The sequence below is a fragment of the Pteropus vampyrus genome, unplaced genomic scaffold (genome assembly GCF_000151845.1).
Source record: "Pteropus vampyrus isolate Shadow unplaced genomic scaffold, Pvam_2.0 Scaffold34, whole genome shotgun sequence".
NCBI lineage: Eukaryota > Metazoa > Chordata > Mammalia > Chiroptera > Pteropodidae > Pteropus > Pteropus vampyrus.
The window spans coordinates 713,818-737,219 of NW_011888815.1; the positions used below are offsets into that span (position 1 = coordinate 713,818).

A 23,402-nucleotide genomic window follows, 5' to 3' on the forward strand; every position below is an offset into this window, starting at 1 on the left:
TCCCGCCTCTGTAGAGTTCCCGCCTCTGTAGAGTTCCTCTGAGTTCCCATCCCATTTTCCACTTCTTATAGTCTCAGGAACATAGACATTTTCTATTTATATCTTTAACTCCGTGTTAGGCTAGAAGCTCTAAGGACAGAAACTACATTACTATCTTTGAAGCCTGAGCCCTTTTCATAGCACTGCTCTATAGTAATTTTTAAACACACGCTCGATGGGTAAATTAATAATGAATAGGTCGCAACAGTCTTCTGCTAAACGTAAACATACCTCACTCTCAACCCCACACCGCCTCTAGAGAAACCACGTAAAGTGTCGCAAAGAGCTTCTTCCGTTTGTTTTAAGAATGCCAGAGTGAGCTGCAATGGTGGAGAGCAGGCTCTGAGGGGACAATGGAGTCTGGTGCCGGGCAGGCTGTTTGGGTCCGCTGAGAACTGAGGCTCAGGACAATGATTCCCATAGGTCAGTCAGCTTGTCGTGGAGCTGCCAGAGCTACCAGCACAGTCCACCTGCTTTTTCTCAGGTTCTCTACTGAGACCTTGGCCGTTGCCCCAGACCCCTCATCCACCAGAAGTCTTATCCTACAACCTACTTACAACCTGTCTTATCCTGAGACACATTCTGCATCTGCAGACAGGAATTCTGAGGTTCTCTGACGCTTTCTGATGCCTCTCCATTGCTCTTCCCTCTCCTCCCTCCAGCCATGAGGTTTCTTTGGTGGTACCCAACGTGTACCATCGGGGTAGAGACAAACTCTAGCTGCCGTGTAAGGCACCTCCTACTCTGAGGCCAAACATCTCAGACACAGCTGAAGGAGACTGTATGTGCTTGTGAGTTACATTCAGATTAAAAGACCACTAAGAATGATAAGAGTCAAATGACACCTTTCATCAACACCCTACCCAAGGGAGCCTTCCTGGAAATGAGAGCCTCAGAAATCCTGCCTCTACTTAGGGATGCAGGGATGGAGAAAGGAGGTGATTTGAAAAATGCCATAATACCCTCCGTAGAATTCCCCACTATCTTACTCAGTCTTTGCTGACCCACAGACAAGTCTACAGTAGTTCTAGGACACCTGTATACTGGACTATGCCTATAAATCATTAAAATTATGTTAACCAAGTAGAGTGTGATGGTAATAATAGATATGCATTGGTATCAGGTATAACTATTCATACATGCTATATATAATTGAATATATACTTTAATATATTTGTGATTAGTTGTAGTGGTATAATTATACTCAATCATACCACTATTATATGCCATGTACTTTTAATATAAAAGTGTTTGAATGGGAATTTGAATAAGACTTTTTTTTTTCTTTAAGGATTCATGATTCTTTGAGGCAACACGTGATGGGCACTAATGACGAAATTGCTGGCTGTTACTCTCGAAAAACAAAATGATGGAACTAAAAAGTGCTATACAAAAACACCCTTAAACAACGAAGCATAGATAATATCTCAACCTCCAGGGTCTGAAATACGGGTAATTTGTAAATCACCCCTGTCTAGAAAGATACCTTAGATGACATAAAACGAGGTGCTAAAGACTGGGGAAGATATTTTTATAATGATGTTTTAAAATCAAGAGAGAAAGTTCATTAAAAAATGTAAGTCTCTGATCCATTACTTTAATGACTCTGGTTTTTTTTTTCTTTTCCTCTACTTATATGTGTTGTCACCTAAAACAAATGGAGGCTTTACAAATGAGGGCCAAAATGAGGCTTTCAAAATGAAGACATGAAAAATTAAATTGTTTGACAAGCCTTTCGAAACACCGCATCTGGACCTTCAAGCAACTGAGTCAACAAGCTGAGACATATGCATAGGGATTAGCAGCGTTCATGTGGGAACTGGATTTACAGAGTAATCTTTCTGCTGGAAACAGACCTAAACCCCAAGGGAAGGTCATCTTTTGTGTATGATAAACACAGCATCATCTTGGCTAAGGGGGGAGTTGTGTAAACTCCCAGGCATGTTAGAATCACCCCTGCTTATTTTAACAACCCTGCTGATAGGATTAAATGGGTTTAAAGATTAAACCACTTTCTGAGGGTGGGTTTCCTACATTGACAGAGTGTTTGTTGATAAATGAGACTCAAATGACACAAATTATGAGAAATAATTTTCCTTGTCAACATTAGACAAATTTTTAAAACTTTTCCAGGGAGGCCAGAATCTTTTATGTTGCCAAAACCCTGACTGTAAATTCATTAGTCAGATTTATTCTCTTCAAGCTGCATAGCTTGAAGGAGAGTTCATCCAAGATGGAATAAGACAGCTGTTGAGTAATGTCACAATTTCCATAACGCACAATGTCATGCATGAAAGAACAAAGTGCCTCATCCCCTGAAGAAAGGGAAGTTAGCATTTCTGATGCAGAGGGGCCATGTGAAGACTGTCCAGCACGAGGCCATTCGTTAGTGCCTGTGTCACCACGTCCTTTGGGTACCATTAGCCAACTACATTCTGCCAAAGTCCAATGTCCTGACGGCCTCAAGAAGTTAAGTCTTCTTTTAAGACAACAGAGAGACAGAGAACCTGCAGTTCTAGATCAGTAGGTCCAAAAGGGTGCCGTGCTGAGCACAAATCCCAGGAGATGTCCCATGTTAGGTAAGCGTAGGAGTCCCTTCATACCAAGATGGCGGAAGGAATTGAGAGACATCTGCATGATATGTCTATGCGACCCTTACGAAGAATGAGGCCAGGCTATATATTTTGTTGACAATAACTTCCATAACAGCACGTACGATGTCAACGTTAAAAAAATAAAAATATCCAAAAAATATGTGCGTAGAATATGTATGTATGTGTATATACGTACATATGTGCACATGAACATAATACATGTTTGGTAACTATTAAAAAGATGAGAAAAAGCATAGCACCAATTATTTTTAGCAGCAATCTCCAGGGAAGGAATTGGCATAAAGGAGGAGCTCTTCATCATTGTCTCTAAAAACTTCTGTATTATTTTCAATCTCTTATCCCATTGATTGTGTATATTAGTTGGCTAGGCTGCCATAACAAAATACCATAGATCGGGTGGCTTAGATGACATTTATTTTCTCATAGTTCTGGAAACTAGACGTTCCAGATCCAAGTCTGGCAAGGTTAGTTTCCAGTGAAAGTTCTCTCTCTTTCTGGCTTATGGAGGGGCCCCCATCCTGCAACGTCCTCACCCGACCTTTCCTCGGTGCTTGCTCCCTCTCCCTCTCCCGTTCCCTGTTTCCTTCCCCCTCCCCTGCCCCTTATAAGGCCACCAGTCTTATCAGATCAAAGTCCCACTCTTATCACCTCATTTAATCTTAATTCCTAAAGGCCCAATTCCCAAATTTTTCAAACATTTCTAGGGACGCCAGAATCTTTTCTGTTGCCAAAACTCTGCCTGTGAGTTCACTACTGAGATTTATTCTATTCAAGCTACACGGACAGGTCTACAACACATGAATTTTGGGAGGGACAAGATTCAGTCCATAGCACTGTGTTTCTTTAATGGACATTGTTAGGGGCCTGCCCAGCACCTGTATCCTCCTAACTCCTTCCAAACAGAACCTCAGTTTTGTGCCGGTATCTATATCTATCTATGCCCTGTAGCCAGGTGTTTGAGGAAGGGCTCATCCCTCCTCTTGGCTGTGAATTAGTTTAAGACTAAAGGCTAAGACCCAATTCCAGCCAAAGACATGTGAAAGAAGGTCTTTCGGGAGACTGTGGAACAAGTCTCAAATTCTCTCTAAAAATAATTTTTAAAAAGCCCTAGAAATGGTCACTCCCTTTCACCAGGTCAGTGCCATTCTAGATTTGAGATCTCTACCTGCTGCAGCCATCCTGTGACCAGTCTGAGTACAAAGTCAACGTCGAACACGGCAGAGGCAAAGAGGGAGAAAACCTGAGCCCTTGACACTGTCCCCGAACCATGGGGTCAGCCATCCTATGTCTGAACGTCCAGTCACATGAAACGATAAAATGGCCTGTCGCTCAAACCATTAGAAATCAGAGTTTGTGCCGCAGAGAGCCAAAGGCATCACGGATAATCCAACGTCTGAGAAATATTTAAGAGACCTCTTTAAAGACTTTAAAAAATATTTCCTTAGAAATTTACAACATATATTAGTATATTAAAGACTCTGAGACACCCTACAGTTAAAAAAAAAAAAAAAAAACCCTATTGAACCAGAGTGTCCTAAATTTATTTGATAACGGGATCCTTTTATTTTCTCTTCAGGAAGTCCTATTATTCTCAAAAAAGATAGTTGTTGAAGGACACCCCTAGGGCATAGCTGGGACAGATTTAGCAATATGAGAAAATGACAGAGCCCTAGCAGAAGAAAAAAAGCAGCAAATTCCTCTGGAAGGAAATGCTTGAGGGACTTTTAAAATCTGGGATGTTCAATATCGATTTTTTTCCCCCCGCGATGCTGCCCGGTGGTGTATTTCCCATCACCACCACCTTTTGCCCCCGGTCTTCGGTCAAACTTGCCATGTGAACATTTTTCCTGAGTGCTGAGGGTGAAGAGATGCTGGTTTTCCCACCAGATTTGGAGTCGAATTTCACTTCAATCTGAAGAACGTGAGATCCCAGCAAGCCAGACAATTTCCAGGTCTTCAAGAAGCTGCCCATGTGATACCGGACTCTGGAAATGTTCGAGGCATCATGTGGACGGGAGAATTGTGTCAGGGGGGACTTCTCGGCTGATAAATCAGATGAACTAAACGCTGCTAAATATGCACCAAGTGCGAATAAAAATGACCGAACCTTATGAAAAACAGACAATGCGACGTGACCTCGCCTTCAGAGGGGGTCACAGGGAAGGGCGCATTGGTACATGTGTGCCTCGTTTGGTCCAAGGTGACCACGAGCAAACTGACACAATCAGAACACCCCAGCCACACGCCCTTCCCAGGGGGACCCTCCGACTGCTAGTTACCATTGTGATGTTACAAGTATTTGTGGGACATTATGACTAACATCTGCCTTGCCCTATGAATTTATAAAACCCATCAGGACAGAGAGCACGTCCACTTCTCCTCACCCTGTCCTCCCCAGTGACTGTGCAGAGCCCAGCCTCCACAAAACCCTCAGCAAACGTGAGATGAAGGAATGAATCCATCAGCGAATGAGATATTTAAAAACCCTCATAGATCAACGGAAGAAGGGAATCACTCATGTTTAGTGACTATAATAAAGAATAAATTTATTTCCATCGTAAAATAATGTCTACAAGTGGCAGAGAATATGTCAAAGGCAGTATATTTGTATCGGGTTCTGCAGAAAGACCTAAATGACAAATTATAGAAATATATCTCTTTCCTCATACATGTCTATTGCCTAAGACCTTGCTAGCTTTTTCCTTTCGTGCCTATTTTGATGGGGTTGGTTTTAAATCGCCATGGGGTGAATCTTCAGGCTCTGGCACTCCCACAGGAACAGAGGTCTGTCTGTTCTGTGCCCAAGTACTGGCACATACTTCCCTCACACTAACCTCCCAACAAGGGACCAGAAATTCATTCTATAATTCATCTCATCTCTTGGGTTATCACCAAGGTTATCGTAGGTTAATTAGGTGTAAAACTGGTCACGTTTCAGGAGGTAGGTCCTCCAGGGCACAGGAACATAAACGCATTTGCGCTACGTCAAAAACCATCATCACAGAAATCCAAAAACCCACGAAAGTGAACAATCCTCTTTCTCAGATACTGAAAGGGATGCTATAACCTGGTGGGGTAAGTGGGGAGAAGAAAAGGCATGGGAGGATGATCCCCAAGACTACAACCAAGTAGACACCACACCCTATTACTGTGCGTTACTCTTTCAGTCCTGTAAACGCCGAAGTATGGACCCAGACAGTGTGACAAATGAGTAGTAGGATCATGGGAAACCTTGAGGAAGATGATTAAGGGAGTGGAATAATTGATATATGAGGAGAGAGGTTTTCGAGAAATCTAATTACGAAGCGGCCGGGCCAAACGATGAGCTCGCTGAGGAAGAGCAGATGTACTTTTGGTTTGCACATCGAGGCAAACCCCAGAGCGGGCTAGGAACAGAGCGAGTTGCTCCGACAGGATGTGGGCGGGAGTGATGGGGAAAAATTAAAAAATGGAAAAATCAAGACCTGGTGTGTGTCGGGAAAATGTTCCTCGTGGGAGGAGTGTGTTACTGTGAAGACCTTCCCCCACGCCTGGCACTCTCGTCTCTACACCGAGGGCTTGGAAGCAGACCCCAGGGACTCCCTCCTGTGCCCCCGCCTGTGGCCTGCCTGGCTGGCCAGAAGGACCTTGTCATGTCCAATTAGTGCGGCCGTTTCATGAAGACGGCTTTTGTGTTTTGGGTGGGAATACGGTTAGAATAAGCATAAAACACATTCCAAAATTAATAGGTTTTGGAACCTTCAAAATCTGGCTAAAAGGGTGACTTAGACTGGAGATGGTGACTGTTCTTTAAGCATTGGTCATCATCGTGTTGAGAAAACAGTCTCTTATTCTGATGTCTGACTACTTCTCTGCATTGTCAAACCTTCCCAACGCCCCAAATGACAGGCTCATGGGACCAGTCACCCTCTGTGCTAGCACACAAATCTCAGGCACCTCAACTTTGCCAGCAAGCAAAAGCTCCTCAGAATGGAGAGGCAGTCCCATCCCAGGCGAGCTGTGGGGTCAGAAAAAGCCGTGGGGAGCCGGTGACACCTTTAGTTGGTCACCTTCCATTTGGAAAAGGAGTACACGGCTCTGTGGCATCGTTCTGAACTCGAGTGAAACAGAAAAAAACCTTTGCCTAAGAGCCCACCGTCTCCCACACTCTGGTCACATTCTTTGGCCTCCATTTCTGTGCTCACAGTCTCTCAACATCATCAGCCCTCATCTAGTCACTTCCTGTCCGCTGGAAAAGGAACACTTTGGGGAATCTGGGCAATAAAGAGACCAAGTCACCTTCCTCTCAATGACATCTGTAAATAGAGCCAGGGGAATTATTCCCACCTGGAGCGAAAAGGGTTCTCAAGGGTTGCTTCGGCATCTTTCAAAGTAGCTGGTACAACCCAATTTACAAATAAATCAAGGTGCTATTATTTCCGTGGTCATAATTATTTACATTTCTAAACAATACCATATTAGGTGTCTAAAAGACTTTCAAAAAAAATTTTTTTTTAGCTAAAGAAAATGTGAAAAAAATTAAGTGTAAAATAAAATCTAATCTTCACATCTATCACACCAGCTTTCAATAGAGGGATGGATGGGATAGATGGATGTGCTAACAGACTGCTGAACAAGATATATATACTACTGATCACAGTCTACACTATTTTATGATCAACATCTGCGTTTTTCCCCTAATAATATATTTTTAGCGTTTTCCTAAAATATGATTTTTAAGGACTATATAATATTCGATGTTATGTATCTACCATGACCTACTTCATCACTACTCTGTGGTATGATTTTTAAGTTATTTCTAATCTTTTACTATTAGAAACAATGTTGTCTCAATATCAAGGTATAGAGAGATCTCTGATCATTTCATTGTAAAAGTGGATTACCAAGGTCAAAGAAATTAAACAACTTTATGGCTTTTAATTCACACAGCTTATCATTTTTTACAATGGTTCATGTGAGAGACAAAACGTGTGCTTGTGTGTATACATACACATGTGCATCTATCATTATTGCTTTAATTTTTAAATCAAATTATAGAAATTAAATTTATTAAATTTATATTTATTAAAAATTTAATATAGAATTTATTTAAAATATAGTAATATAGGTGATATAGTTTATATATTTGTGTAAATCTATAATAACATGCTTGTCTTTATTAATTATATAGTAAAATATTTTATTATCTTTTATAAACTTATAATAGTTATGTGTTTTTATAAATGTAAAAGATTATCTCCCAATATTAAGTGATAATACAGGTCAGATTTTCTCAATCTATACAAACTTGAAAGTAGCACAGAAAAGTTTAGGTGAAGTAATTAAAAAAGAATGGTTTCTAGCCCAATTAGATTTGAATGTAAATGGATTGAACGGATTAACAAATTTAGGAAAAAGATTGGTCGCACTGTAAGCAAAGAATAGGAACTATAAAGAACACTGGGAAAACTCCTCCAGAAACACCGTGTGCTGGCACAGTGATCCTGGACCGAAGACAAGGCCCCTTCCGTCCACCGCTGCAGACATCTCTGCTGCAGAGGTGGCTACATCCAGTCCGATATTTTGCTATTTTATTACAGTCTGGAACGAAATCTCCATTTCCAGTACTACTTTCTAATTGATTAGGTTTGGTAAGTGGAAAAGCAATCGATATTCATGCATTCACCTGATTACTCAAAACATCCAGGTAGATAGCAGTGCCATCTGCAAATGACTGTTTGTCTCCTCATTTTCTGATGATTTTAACTCCCTCACTTATGCTAGTATATGGGCTAGAATTTCATATGCTGTGGTCAGTACCAGAGGTAACAGGAGGAACTTATGCACAGGGTAATTTTATAAGAATGATCTATATGTGTTCGAAAAATAGTGTGATTTCTGCTATTTGAGCAGAAAATTATATACACTCACAATACTTCTCCCTATATTTAAGAGTTGTTCCCTAAAAGCAAACTATCCAAAGATTTTTTCCCTGTTTATTCTACTGTTTACCACCAAGCTTATAAATACTATGCCGACATTGCTACTTATTGACATACCAAATTTAGGCAATATCCGTGAACTTCCTGTCTTGGTAGATGGCTTTAGATTGGTCTCCCAAAAGCTGTGGATAACTTCTTTGTCCTGACCCTCTTCCAAAGATCTGAGTAAATTCAATTGTCGAAGGCCTGGGTGTCCGTGAACCAGTTTTAGCCACAAAGTCTCAACTCTCAGCAACTGCTTAAAAGATAACTTTTAGGCCTGACCCTGAGAGAGAAAATGTTTTATTTTAGAAGTTCTCTTTTAAAAAACCAGAAATTTTAGAACTCCTTTTTAAACTGTTTGTCCTTTTTAAACAAAACATACAAAAACAGCGTATCTACAAAATTCCATGGAAAATCAAAACCCTTCAACGATTAGCTTCCAAAATACACTCTTATTTCGGCCTCAAAAAAAAAAAAAAAATCCCAGAATCATATTGACCCAACGACTAAGTATTCAATGAACTCATTTCAGCCTTAGCCAGCAACTCTCATCAGAAAAGAATTCTAATAGTAGACCACTTGGGGTGAGCATTTATCCCCATCACGAACAAAATTCAAGAAGGCAATAGGTGGGCTCTCTGAACAACAGAAAAATGGTGAATTGAAGGTCCTAAAAAGCTATTTTCTTTGAGTGTCTAGGAAATAACACGTCTATAAATACGAAGTTACCTCATTACAACACGTTACAGTCCTAACGTCGTCACAATGTATGCCCATTTGCAGCTGTAATACCCATGGCTACCGGGAGGTGGCAGTGGGCCACCTGTGAGCTCAGCCTTGGCAGGTTGCTGCCATCTGGCACCGTGTTTCCTGTTTCTCTGCCTCATTGACTCTTGATCGTGTTTCAGAAGCATCGTTCTCCTCCGGTGCTATCGCCTGACCATTTCCCACTTCCCTGCTTACCCTTTATGATTATAACTCTGACACTGCATTATTTAGCTTCTTAACGGCATCGCATAACTGGGGGACCTTGACTTTAACTCTGGAAAGCGTGGTGGGGGTGGGGGTGGGGGATTCATCGGGCCTGAAACATGCCGCATAAAATGAGATTGTATTGCGCGGGAGGATGATTACCATAATGAGGGTGGGTCATTTTGAAAGACAAATTATTTCCACCTCCAGGAAACAGAGGCCCGAGGCTGCCTCTTTCCAGTTCCGAGCCCTCTGGCTCTAGTAAAACTGTACCCTGAACATGTTTTATTTATTTAGTCCAGTCGTTGAATCATTTCTGCTTTTATATATTGAGGGGGAAAAAAGTTATTGTGCTGTAGCACGGTGTGGTGAAAATAGGCTTGAGTCTTCTTCTCAGGAGAACTGGAATCATACCCCTTCTAGCCAACTCGCTGTGTCAATTGCAGGAAACCACCTATTTTGGATTCAAAGACTCTCTTTATCAAGTAAGGGTATTAGAACGAGTACCTTCTACTGTCTCTTTCTGCATGAAACATTTAAAGGTTCTATGGAAATTACTGCTATGTCGGGGAGCATAAAATTGTTTCACCATTTAAAAGGTAATGCAGAAATATTTAAATTGCAAAGATTCGAGCGGGACGGAGAAACGGGAGTGAGAACATCCCAAGTAAAATATTTAGAAGATGCTCTGAGAGGTGCAACAGACGAAAATGGACAGAGGCCCCCGTAAATTCTCAGAGAAAGCCCCAACGGGAGAGAAATGAGAACTCAAGGTGAACTCAAGGCAACACGGTGGCCTTTTGACCACCAATGAGGTCATCTTCCCCAGGCACGCCTGCATGTGAGAAGCCCCCAAGTGAGCTCTTGGTCACACACACTGAAGACTGAGCCATGATGGGGGGAGGGGGCACACCTCAGTGACGCTGAAATAAACTCACAAAACCTGTTGCTATGGCCATGGGCCTGTTCCAGTAAATTCTTTCCCTAGGTTGCCAGATCTTCAAACAACAAAATAGTAACCAGCAGGGCTTTTTTTTCCCCTCTAATCTGACCCTGAAGCTCCCGCTATGAACTATTTAAGTAGAGAGACCTCCAACATAATCCAGCTCAATTGTCATTGATTACAAACCAATACTGAGAGAGCATAAAAGGCTCTCCGTAAGGCTGAAAAAAGCAGAGCAAACTATTCTTCAGTTCAGAAGAGGGAGGTAATTAGTGTCCTTCAGCCCCTTTGTGACGCTGCATGACTATGAGTAGAAAGGAGCCGATTTCTAAAATACCTGATTTCTGCCCTTCAGGTATCCGAGATGACCTCTGTGACTATAACCTCAGAGCGAACGCTGATGCAGCCATAAATCTAAGAATATGAAGAATCAAATATATGTATGTGTGTGTGTGTGTGTGTGTGTGTGTATATATATAGAACACATGGCCCTCCATTTGAAACTTTGTCGGAGGCTATGAATAGCTGACAGCATACAGCAGAAAACTCAATTACTCAAGTTCAAAACAAACAAAGACTTTTCCTAGAATGCAAAAAATAAAAAAATAAAAAGAAAAGAAAAGGAAAAAACCAAGATGAGAAAGGGAAGGGGAGGAGAGAGGAAGGGAGGGTAAGAGAACAGACAAGATATAGGGGAAAGAGGCTGGATTGGTTCATATCTTTCTCTCCTGTGACCACCCACCTCAACCTTTACCTATATTAACACCCGACTACCTGTTCGCCCCACCCACAGCGGTCTGTTTCCTGCCTCGGCACCGTCTAATGCTTCTGCTTCTGCCCAGAAAACCGTCCTCTGCTTTGCTGCCTCCATGCTCCGTCCTCAATACTAATGGGCTACATCTCACTCTTCAGTTCCTTTTTGGATGAATGTTTAAATGAGCAACCTCACGATCAATGATGGTGGTGGTAGTTTCAATGCTTATATCTACGGCCGGACAACTGAATAAAATATTCTGTAGACTACACATTAACGCAGCTCTTCTCATTTAGCTTTAATTTTCCTAATTACAAAAGTAATGCCTGGTAATTATAGAAATCATTTTAAAGTTAATTTACAGTCCTACCACTCAGAAATAACGAGTTACTGGTATTCTTCTTTGAAGATTTTACTGTGCATATTTTTTAGGCAAAGAGAACTTTTTTTTTTCATACTGATATATTGAGATCTAATTGGCATACAATAAATTATGCACACTTCAGTGTGTAATTTGGTAAGATGTGACATATGTATACACCTTGAAATAACACCACAATCAAGACCACCGCCCAAACGTTTCCTCTTTGGATCCCTTCTCCCCTACCCCTTCTTCACCCCAAACTCACGTCTTCAGATAGCCACTCATCTGCCATAATGGTTGTTTATTTTCTATGACCACACAGCATATACTCGGTACGATTATTCTAAAATTTATCCATGGTGTACCATACATCAGTAGTTCATTCTTTTTGTTTGTTTGTTTTAATGGCAGGTTTCTTTATTTTTTTATGGTGACATTGGTTAGCGAAATCCAATAAGTTTCAGCTATCACTTTAACAGTAAGGCATTTATATATATATATATATATACATACATACATATATATACACATACATATATACATACATACATATATATACATATACATATATATATATAATTTTTTTTTTACATTGTTTCTTTACCTCTTATAGTTAGATTTCTTTCTGTCACCACATATTTGACCCCTTTCACCCTGTCTACCTCTCCCGTCCCCTCTGGTAACCACTAGTCCATTGTCCATGTCCACAAGTCTCTGTTTGTCCTGTTCGTTTGTTGCTTTTAGGTTTACATCCCACATACAATTGATATCAACAGTTCAGTCTTTTTATCACTAATACTCCATTGGACGGGACTATTACAGTTTATCTATTCACCAGTTGAGGAACATGACAATTATTTCCAGTTGTTGGGGGTTATTGCAAACAAAGCTGCTATGAATGGCTGTACAAGTCTCTGTAAAGATATATATTGTCATTTCTATTGGGTCGATACCTACAAAAGAAATGGTCATATTTTGCACATATGTTTAATTTCTAAGAAACCACCAAAGGCTTTCCTATGCGACCATACTGTTTTTACACTTCCACCAGTGAGTTCCAGTTCTCTACAGCTTTGCCGACCCTTGTAACGGTCAGTCTTTTCCATTTTATCCACTGTAATAGGTGCATAGTGGTACTACATTATGGTTTTAATATACATTTCCCTGGATTTTAAGGTTGATCATGTTTTATATGCATATTTGGCTATCTTCTTTAGTGACAAATCTATTCAAATCTTTTGTCCATTCTTAATTGAACCACTCGTTTTCTTACTATTGAATTTTGAGTGTTCTTTACTTAGGCAGGATAAAACTCCTTTACAAGAAATATGATTGACAAATATGGTCTCCCAGTGTGTGACTTCCATCTAAATTCTCTTAATAGTGACTGTAGTGTGCAAAAGTTTCCAATATTGATGAAATCCAATTCGTTCTTTAATACTTTAGGGAGTGTGCTTTGAATTTTGCATCTAAAGAATTTTTGCCTCACGGAAAGTTGCAAAGGTTTTCCCATACATTTTCTTCCAGAAATTGTATAGCTCTAGGTTGCATGTTTAGCTCTATTATCCATTTTATGCTAAGCTGTGTTTATGGTGTGAAGTATAAGCTGAAATAAATCTTTTGCATATGGATATCAAGGTTTTCAAGAACCAGAGATTGAACAGACTATTGTTTCTCCGTGGAATTTATCGATACCAAAAACCGATTGTCCCTTCGCATGCAGATTCAATACTAAACTGGACTGTCTATTCTGTTTCATTTACCTATTTGTCAGTCTCGACATCAATACCACCGTGTCCTGATTACTGTAGCTTTATAAGTCTTGAAATACAGTTATTAGTCTTCCAACTGTGTTCTTTTGCAAAACTGCATTAACTGTTCTAGGTCTTATGTATTTCTATATGAATTTTAGAATCAATTTGTCAAATTCTATAAAAGAAGTCCTCACAATTTTGACCAGGGATATATTCAATCTATAAATCAATTTAAAGAAAATTGACATCTTAACCATATTGAGTCTTCTGAGCCATGAACCCTCTCTCTCTATTTATTTAGGTGTATGTTCATAAATTTATTTCAGCAATGTTTGGTAGTTTGCAGTATCCAAATCTTTTGCATCTTTCATCAGATTTACACTTAAATATTTTATATTTTTGATGCTATTTAAATTGTATTTTGAAATTTTTATTTTTCAATGGTTTGTTGCATTACATAGAAATATTTATTTTTGCATGTTGATTTCATATCCTGGAAGTTCTTATAGCTTGTGTGGGTTTAGATCCCAGCAGAAATTCTGCATAGACAATCATATCATCCACAAATAAAAAGTTTTCCTACTTTCTTACCCATGTGCACATCTTTTTCTTCTTGCCTCTTTACCCTGACCGGAATCTCCAATATAATCTTGAATGGAAATGGCAAAAATGGACGTTCCAGTCTTGCTTCTGATCTTGGAGGGAAAACGTTCTGACCTTCACCATGAAGTATGATGTCACCTAATGGTTTTCGTAGATGTGATTTATTGAGAAAATCTCTATCTCTAATTTGTTGAATTTTTATCAGGAAATGATATTGAATTTTGTCAAATACTTTTTCTGTGTCTATTGAGATAAGCATGTTATTAGGTTTTTTTAGGTTTTTTTGTATGATAAATTATATGTAATGATTTCTACCCATTAAACCAATCTTGAATTCCTGGCATAAATCCCAACTGGTTTTGATCGACTGATATCAATTTTCTAAAATTGGATAAAGGATATTTGTATCGCTGTTCATAAAAGATGCTAGCTGTTAATTTTCCTTCCTTGTAAAGTCTTTGCCTGCTTTTGGTATCAGGGTAATTCTGGCCTCACAGAATGGGTTGAGAAATATTTCCTCTTTTTTAAATTTCTGGAACAGTTTGTGTGGAACTGCTAATATTTATTATTGAAATGTTTAGTAGAAATCACCAGTGAAGCCATCCAAAGCTAGACATTTTTTTGTGGGGATGATTTAGCCATGCATTCAAATATGCATTCAATTAATTTAACAAATATAGGGCTGATTTGGTTATCGACTTCTTGAATGAGTTTTGGTAGTTTATTTCTGTCAAGGAATTTTTTCCACTTCATCTAAGTTGTCAAGCTTATTGGCATAAAGTTGTTCGTAATATCCTCCTATTATCCTTTCCATATCTATAGAACCTGTAGTCATTTTATCTCTCATTTCTGATAATGATCATTCGTACCTTTTCTCATTTTAGTCCTTATCAGTCTGGAACTTTTATCAACGTTACTGATCTTTTCAAAGAATCGGCTTTGGATTAAATTGATTTTTCTTTATTGCTTTTCTTTTGCCTTTTCACTGATTTCTACTCTGATATTTCTTACTTTCTTTTACTTACTTTGGGTTTTGATTTTCCCTTTTTAAAGGTGGAATTTGAGGCCATTAGATAGCCTTCTACCTATCTTCTACCATATGCCTGTAGTTATATAAATTTCTCGCAAGTATGTGGCATCCCAGAGGTTTTAATACACCGTGTTTCATTTTCATTTGGCTCAAAATATTTTCTATTTTCTCTTTTGAGTTCTTCAACCCATGGTTTCTTTAGAAGTCTGTTATTTAATTTTCAAAATTTGGGAGCTCTTCAGGAGACCGTTCTATTATGGATTTCTAATTTAATTTCGTTGTTGTCAGAGAACATTTGAATTCTTGTAAATTTATTGACTGGTTTTGTGGCCCACAATATTGTCTATCTTTGTAAATACTCCATGAGCCCTTGAAAATAATGTATATTCTGCTGTTTCTCTCTGCTTATTCTGTCAATTATTGAGAGAGGACTATTAAAATCTGCAACCATGGATATGACTGCTGCTCCCCGTAGTTACATCTATTTTTATTTATTTTGAAGCCCCATGATTAGCTGTGTAAACATATTAAATTCCACCCTTTAAAGATGCTGCTCCATTGCTTATTAGCATTGTTTATAAACGGAAATCTGCTGTATCGTTGTCTTTGTTCCTGTGTTCATAATGTTCCTACTCTTTCTTTTAGTCCTGGCTGCTTTTAAGATTTTGTTTTTCTTTATCACTGGTTTCGAGCAATTTGATTCTGAGTTGTCATAATTTTCTTCATGTTTCTTGTGCTTGTGGTTGGTTGAGTTTCTTGGATCTCTGACTTCGCGGCTTTCACCATATTTGGGAGATTTCGGCCATTATTTCTTCACGCTTGATTTCTGTCTCCACCTCTCTCCTCTTACCACAGACTCCGATTATATGTAAATCAGGCTGCTTGAACTTGTCCCATGATTCACTGGTGGGTTTTTTTTTTTAATTCTCATTTTTTTCTCTGTGCTTCATTTTGGAAACTTTTTGTTGCTATGTCTGTGCATTCACTTATCTTTTTTTCCGCCACGTCTAATTTGCCTTAATTCAATCCAGTGTATTTACCTCTTGCACACTGTAGCTTTCATCTCTAGAAGTCAAATATGGACCTTTTAAAATATCTTCTGTGTCTTTAAACTTTGAACATATGGAATAAAGTTAGAATCACTTTTTAATGTCCTTGCCTGATAATTCTAATATCTATCTCAGTTCTGGGTTATTTATGACTTAATGATTTACCTCTTCACTGTGAATAGCATTTTCCTGTTTCTTTGCATGTCTGGTTCTCTCTGATTGGATTCTAGACATTGCTGATGTTTATGCCTCGTTGAATGCTGAATATTTTTGTGTTCTTTTAAATATTCTGAAGCTTTGCCCTGAGATGCATTTAAGTTTCTTGGAAACAGTTTTATCTTTCCAGGTCTGCTCATAGTATCGGGCAGGCAGGAGCTGAGCGGTGTTCAGCTTCCCACTGCTGAGGCTCTTCAGTGTCCTCTTGACTCACCAGTCATGAAGCTTTCTGGTCTGCCACATAGAACCAACCCTGTGTGAGGAGCAGGCATTGTTACCTTCATTTGTTTCAGGTCGTCTCTCCCTGGCTTTGGGTAGTTTTTTCCCCACAAGTATGCACTGATCAACATCCCTCAATACTTGAAGGACAAGCTCTGAAGATCTCCGGAGGTGGTTTTGGCTTTGTTTGTTCATTTTATTTTTGCAGCTCTCTTCCTTCTAGTACTCTGTCCTATCAGCTCTGGGCACCTTGGTGTCTCCAGATGGTGGCTCTCTCTCTCCTCACCTGTCCCCTCAACTAAGGCCATCTACTAGGCTGCACCTGGGGTCTCCCTCCCTGCACTGCAATCCAGAGACTCTCTTACAGCAGTGACTGTGATAATTTAAGGGGACTCACTCAGGGCTCACTGTCCTTCATTGCCTGATGTCTAGTATCTTTAAAAACGCTATTTTATATATTTTATCTGTAGCTTGTTTTGGGGGTGGGAGAAGGGGATGGGAAGATAAATCTGACCCCAGCTCTTCCACCGCGGCCTGAAACTGAAGTTGTGTGCATATTTTAAATATAGTTTAGATCACGCTGAATTTTGAACGTGACTTTTCCTATTCAATATTGTATCATGAGCTATTACCACTGGCAAACAGCAGTCCTAATCTATTTTTTGTGTGTGGCTACATAATAACATAATGTATAAATATATCATTTTCACTATGCATTCCCTGTTATCAGACTTTTTCTGGTTATATTCCTTCCAATTATAAATAATACTATGATTGGAATATTTCGGTGCATAAATCTTCATCCACCTTTCTCAATAATTCTTTTGGACAGATTTCAAGAAGTGACAAAATTGGGTTAAGGAATGAGAACTTTTTCTGAAAAAAAAATCTCGATATACATTGCCTCGCTGTTTTCATGAAGATTTTATCAATCTACACATTCCTAGCAGCACATACGAATGCTGATCTTATTGAATCCTCACCAACGATAAATATTATCATTTTTCAAAACCTTTACTACTATGATTTGTGAAAGTGACATCTTGAGCTAAATTTTGTTTCTCTGATTATGGGCAAGCGGAATATTTGTATGAGTTTATTGTTTTTTCTGTATCCTCTTCGTGAATTATCTATTCTCGTTCTTTTATTGTATAGTAAGACATTGGCGTGTTCCAAATCGATGGTGTGAGCTCCTCGTCCTGACTCCCTTGCAAGAGCCTCCAGCCCTATACACGCCACCCTTTATTCCTCGCTCCTTTTGCCCTTGCTTCTGCCTCTGCCTCGAAGGTCCTTCTTTTACAACCTTGGCATCTTGGAAGCCCCTTCCCTATTTCAAACCCAAAGCTGCCTCCTCGGTGAATCTCTCCCCGCCAGTTCCCAGGTAAACTAAAATTCTCTTTCTTTGAACACCCTGCCATGATAGCGTTTATCTCATTGGTCTGCATGTTAATGGATGCAGGTATATGGTAAACTCCTGAGGGTAAGGGCTATATCTTTTCATCTCGAAGCCCACGCATCTCTGCTGATAATAAGTACCCCCAAAATACTTATCGAATGGATAAGTGGCTAAAAGAGTACAACTCAGACACACCAAAACAACAGCGTTCATTCACTGAACTGGCAGTTACTTATTTAATATCTACTATATACCACCTGAAATAAGTTGAAAACATAATTTACAATAACTCATTTCTTTTCAATGGCAATCTATTGTTTCTAGCCATTTTTCTCATGGCTCTGTTGAATATAATTAATGATCACGTGAGATTAATATCGAAAGAGTACGATCATGGAACTTAGAAAGCCTCCAGTCTGTTCCCATCCTGCAATCTCGGTCTAAATTCTTATAAGCAGCTAGCCTTAGGTGGCTGCGCATCTGTGTAATGGCTTCCTTTTGAACCTTTTCCTCTCCAGCGAAGTGAGGTGGCTTGTCTCTGCTAAAGCAGCAGCACATTTCCAGACACTGCACCCGCTCACGACCCCGCAGGGAAAGCAGTGCTTCCTCCCCACCCCCGCACGCTTTATAACGTGTGGGGTCCGCGTGTGGAATCAATCCCTGAGGAATCTGATAATGGCCGATGAGAACTATCGCTTCCCTCAAAGCAAAGGGTGAAGGTCCCAGTGTTAGGGTACTTCCGGACCTCCCCCCAGCTCTTCGAATCCCCTCTCCCATGTATTCGTGGGCAGTCAGATTACTGTGAGGAGGGTGTGACTTCCAGGAAGATGCTAAAGCTCTTTGCAGACTCAGGCTGGGCTACAAGATTAACTTCTATGGCAAATGAGCGTTCCTAAGAGCCTGCCGCCGGTCTCCAGGGGAAAAACAGGGCAAATCCAAAACCAAGGGCGAAGCCTGCAGTACAGGCTTCAGCAGATAAAGATGGAAATGGAGTTTCTGTGAAGAATCCTCAGCAGGGTGGGAAGTGGTGTATGTAAGGGCCACCCCAGGATATGCAGGCGCCCAAGAAGATTTATTTTGGAGTTTTTGGAGCCTCTGTCTATATGAATAATTTGCACTCAAAATTATCATATTGGCAACACTCTTGTCTGCTCCGTCCCATGCTATGCTGAGGAAGGGGGGCCCTTCCCGGACAGCGGGAATGATCTGAGCACCGTCTTCCCTGAATCAAGGACTGGCCGTGAGATCTCAAGACAAACTTCTTCCACATCATAAAGTTAGAATCACTTTTTAATGTCCTTGCCTGATAACTCTAATATCTATCTCAGTTCTGGGTTATTTATGACTTAATGATTTACCTCTTCACTGTGAATAGCATTTTCCTGTTTCTTTGCATGTCTGGTTCTCTCTGATTGGATTCTAGACATTGCTGATGTTTATGCCTCGTTGAATGCTGAATATTTTTGTGTTCTTTTAAATATTCTGAAGCTTTGCCCTGAGATGCATTTAAGTTTCTTGGAAACAGTTTTATCTTTCCAGGTCTGCTCATAGTATCGGGCAGGCAGGAGCTGAGCGGTGTTCAGCTTCCCACTGCTGAGGCTCTTCAGTGTCCTCTTGACCCATAAGTCATGAAGTTTTCCGGTCTGCCACATAGAACCAACCCTGTGTGAGTAGCAGGCATTGTTACCTTCATTTGTTTCAGGTCGTCTCTCCCTGGTTTTGGGTAGTTTTTCCCCACAAGTATGCACTGATCAACATCCCTCAATACTTGAAGGACAAGCTCTGAAGATCTCCGGAGGTGGTTTTGGCTTTGTTTGTTCATTTTATTTTTGCAGCTCTCTTCCTTCTAGTACTCTGTCCTATCAGCTCTGGGCACCTTGGTGTCTCCAGATGGTGTCTCTCTCTCTCCTCACCTGTCCCCTCAACGAAGGCCATCTACTAGGCTGCACCTGGGGTCTCCCTCCCTGCACTGCAATCCAGAGACTCTCTTACAGCAATGACTGTGATAATTTAAGGGGACTCGCTCAGGGCTCACTGTCCTTCATTGCCTGATGTCTAGTATCTTTAAAAACGCTATTTTATATATTTTATCTGTAGCTTGTTTTGGGGGTGGGAGAAGGGGATGGGAAGATAAATCTGACCCCAGCTCTTCCACCGCGGCCTGAAACTGAAGTTGTGTGCATATTTTAAATATAGTTTAGATCACGCTGAATTTTGAACGTGACTTTTCCTATTCAATATTGTATCATGAGCTATTACCACTGGCAAACAGCAGTCCTAATCTATTTTTTGTGTGTGGCTACATAATAACATAATGTATAAATATATCATTTTCACTATGCATTCCCTGTTATCAGACTTTTTCTGGTTATATTCCTTCCAATTATAAATAATACTATGATTGGAATATTTCGGTGCATAAATCTTCATCCACCTTTCTCAATAATTCTTTTGGACAGATTTCAAGAAGTGACAAAATTGGGTTAAGGAATGAGAACTTTTTCTGAAAAAAAAATCTCGATATACATTGCCTCGCTGTTTTCATGAAGATTTTATCAATCTACACATTCCTAGCAGCACATACGAATGCTGATCTTATTGAATCCTCACCAACGATAAATATTATCATTTTTCAAAACCTTTACTACTATGATTTGTGAAAGTGACATCTTGAGCTAAATTTTGTTTCTCTGATTATGGGCAAGCGGAATATTTGTATGAGTTTATTGTTTTTTCTATATCCTCTTCGTGAATTATCTATTCTCTTTCTTTTATTGTATAGTAAGACATTGGCGTGTTCCAAATCGATGGTGTGAGCTCCTCGTCCTGACTCCCTTGCAAGAGCCTCCAGCCCTATACACGCCACCCTTTATTCCCGGCTCCTTTTGCCCTTGCTTCTGCCTCTGCCTCGAAGTTCCTCCTTTTACAACCTTGGCATCTTGGAAGCCCCTTCCCTATTTCAAACCCAAAGCTGCCTCCTCGGTGAATCTCTCCCCGCCAGTTCCCGGGTAAACTAAAATTCTCTTTCTTTGAACATCCTGCCATGATAGCGTTTATCTCATTGCTCTGCATGTTGATGGATGCAGGTATATGGTAAACTCCTGAAGGTAAGGGCTATATCTTTTCATCTCGAAGCCCACGCACCTCTGCTGATAATAAGTACCCCCCCAAATACTTATCGAATGGATAAGTGGCTAAAAGAGTACAACTCAGACACACCAAAACAACAGCGTTCATTCACTGAACTGGCAGTTGTTTATTTAATATCTACTATATACCACCTGAAATAAGTTGAAAACATAATTTACAATAACTCATTTCTTTTCAATGGCAATCTATGGTTTCTAGCCATTTTTCTCATGGCTCTGTTGAATATAATTAATGATCACGTGAGATTAATATCGAAAGAGCACGATCATGGAACTTAGAAAGCCTCCATTCTGTTCCCATCCTGCAATTTCGGTCTAAATTCTTATAAGCAGCTAGCCTTAGGTGGCTGCGCATCTGTGTAATGGCTTCCTTTTGAACCTTTTCCTCTCCAGCGAAGTGAGGTGGCTTGTCTCTGCTAAAGCAGCAGCACATTTCCAGACACTGCACCCGCTCACGACCCCGCAGGGAAAGCAGTGCTTCCTCCCCACCCCTGCACGCTTTATAATGTGTGGGGTCTGCGTGTGGAATCAATCCCTGAGGAATCTGATAATGGCCGATGAGAACTATCGCTTCCCTCAAAGCAAAGGGTGAAGGTCCCAGTGTTAGGGTACTTCCGGACCTCCCCCCAGCTCTTCGAATCCCCTCTCCCATGTATTCGTGGGCAGTCAGATTACTGTGAGGAGGGTGTGACTTCCAGGAAGATGCTAAAGCTCTTTGCAGACTCAGGCTGGGCTACAAGATTAACTTCTATGGCAAATGAGCGTTCCTAAGAGCCTGCCGCCGGTCTCCAGGGGAAAAACAGGGCAAATCCAAAACCAAGGGCGAAGCCTGCAGCACAGGCTTCAGCAGATAAAGATGGAAATGGAGTTTCTGTGAAGAACCCTCAGCAGGGTGGGAAGTGGTGCATGTAAGGGCCACCCCAGGATATGCAGGCGCCCAAGAAGATTTATTGTGGAGTTTTTGGAGCCTCTGTCTATATGAATAATTTGCACTCAAAATTATCATATCGGCAACACTCCTGTCTGCTCCGTCTCATGCTATGCTGAGGAAGGGGGGCCCTTCCCGGACAGCGGGAATGATCTGAGCACCGTCTTCCCTGAATCAAGGACTGGCCGTGAGATCTCAAGACAAACTTCATCCACATCCGTTCCAGGCCTTCTCCTCCTCAAGGCAGCTGGTCCACCCCACCCCCACAGGTGGCAGGTCAGAGAACACCCCAAAGGGGGAGAAACAGGCACAGGGAGCTCTGTCTGGATGGCACTGCCAGCCCAAGCCATCCCGGACACCAGAAGGGTACTTTATGCATTGTGGGGGATGCCTCCTGGGTGCAGGGCCTCCCGAGGCACAGGGCCCAGACCAGGGGTCCTGCCTGCTCAGCTCCAAGGGCATTTCTGGATAAACGCATTACTGAGAACATTCCCATAGAACAGGAAGCTGGCCCGTTTCCCAGGCCCAGCACTGGGTCAGAACGGACTTGCTACGATACTGCCGTGTTATTATTGCTATAAACTGGCAGCGACGTGAGGACAGGGTCCACCTTCTCTTGTTTCCAACCCCCCTGCCTGGCGTCTAGAATGTGAAGTAAATGCTCAAAGTCCTAGCTCAGGGCGTATTTGTATTGCATGACGCAGGAGAGCATCTTAGAGGAACGAATGGCACCTTGAAATGAGGGTAGGAAGCCTGGTTCGACCTCTCTGGGTGCCAGTGACCTCCTCTTGAGATGACAAAGTTGGACCAGCAGATCCTTAAGGAACTTCCAACTTTAGATCCTATGACTCAGATAGCTATGACTGGCTCTCATCAAGGAGAGATCACTGGGTTCCCAAGAAGATGAAAGGGATTTGAACCGACAAACATAGCTGCCAAAGTCTAATACATGTAGGAAACTATTCATTCCGCCGTCAGCCACAGGCTCCGAGTCAGGTGGCAGATGCACTAATCACTCTGTCAGTAAGTCGAGCCGACGGTGTACGCTCCTCACATCAGCACTTGGGAGGCTGGGCTGAAATTTTTTTTGTTCCTGGTCCAAGGTATTTGAGCCCAAGTGATCGGGAGCACGCAGCTTCTGAACTCCCGATGTGGGCCGATGGCCCGGAGTCCACGGAGTCTAATTACATTGAATGGGGAGCATCGAAAGTCACAAAGCCATTCCTGGGGGTGGGCAGGGGAAAATGAAGGCCCAGGGAGAAATTCAGCAGCTATTTTGAGAAACAGGAAAATGTGCTCCTTGGTCTCAGTGACAAAGCAGCTGAGTCATCCCATCACTTAAGATCTCAGGGAACCTATTCGCTTTGGCTGAGTCTCTGCTCATCTGTCAGCTACTAGGATCAGATAC

The 23,402-nt window shown here is 41.0% G+C and overlaps 1 protein-coding gene across 1 annotated transcript in view; it reads right to left on the minus strand.

The window, feature by feature from the left end:
• Positions 1–23,402, minus strand: part of AGBL1 (ATP/GTP binding protein like 1) — a 545,529-nt gene that overhangs the window by 327,078 nt on the left and 195,049 nt on the right. The window contains exon 6 of the mRNA XM_023529006.1: positions 15,486–15,518. Coding sequence (XP_023384774.1) covers positions 15,486–15,518 — 33 coding nt within the window. The remainder of the gene's footprint in view (positions 1–15,485; positions 15,519–23,402) is intronic.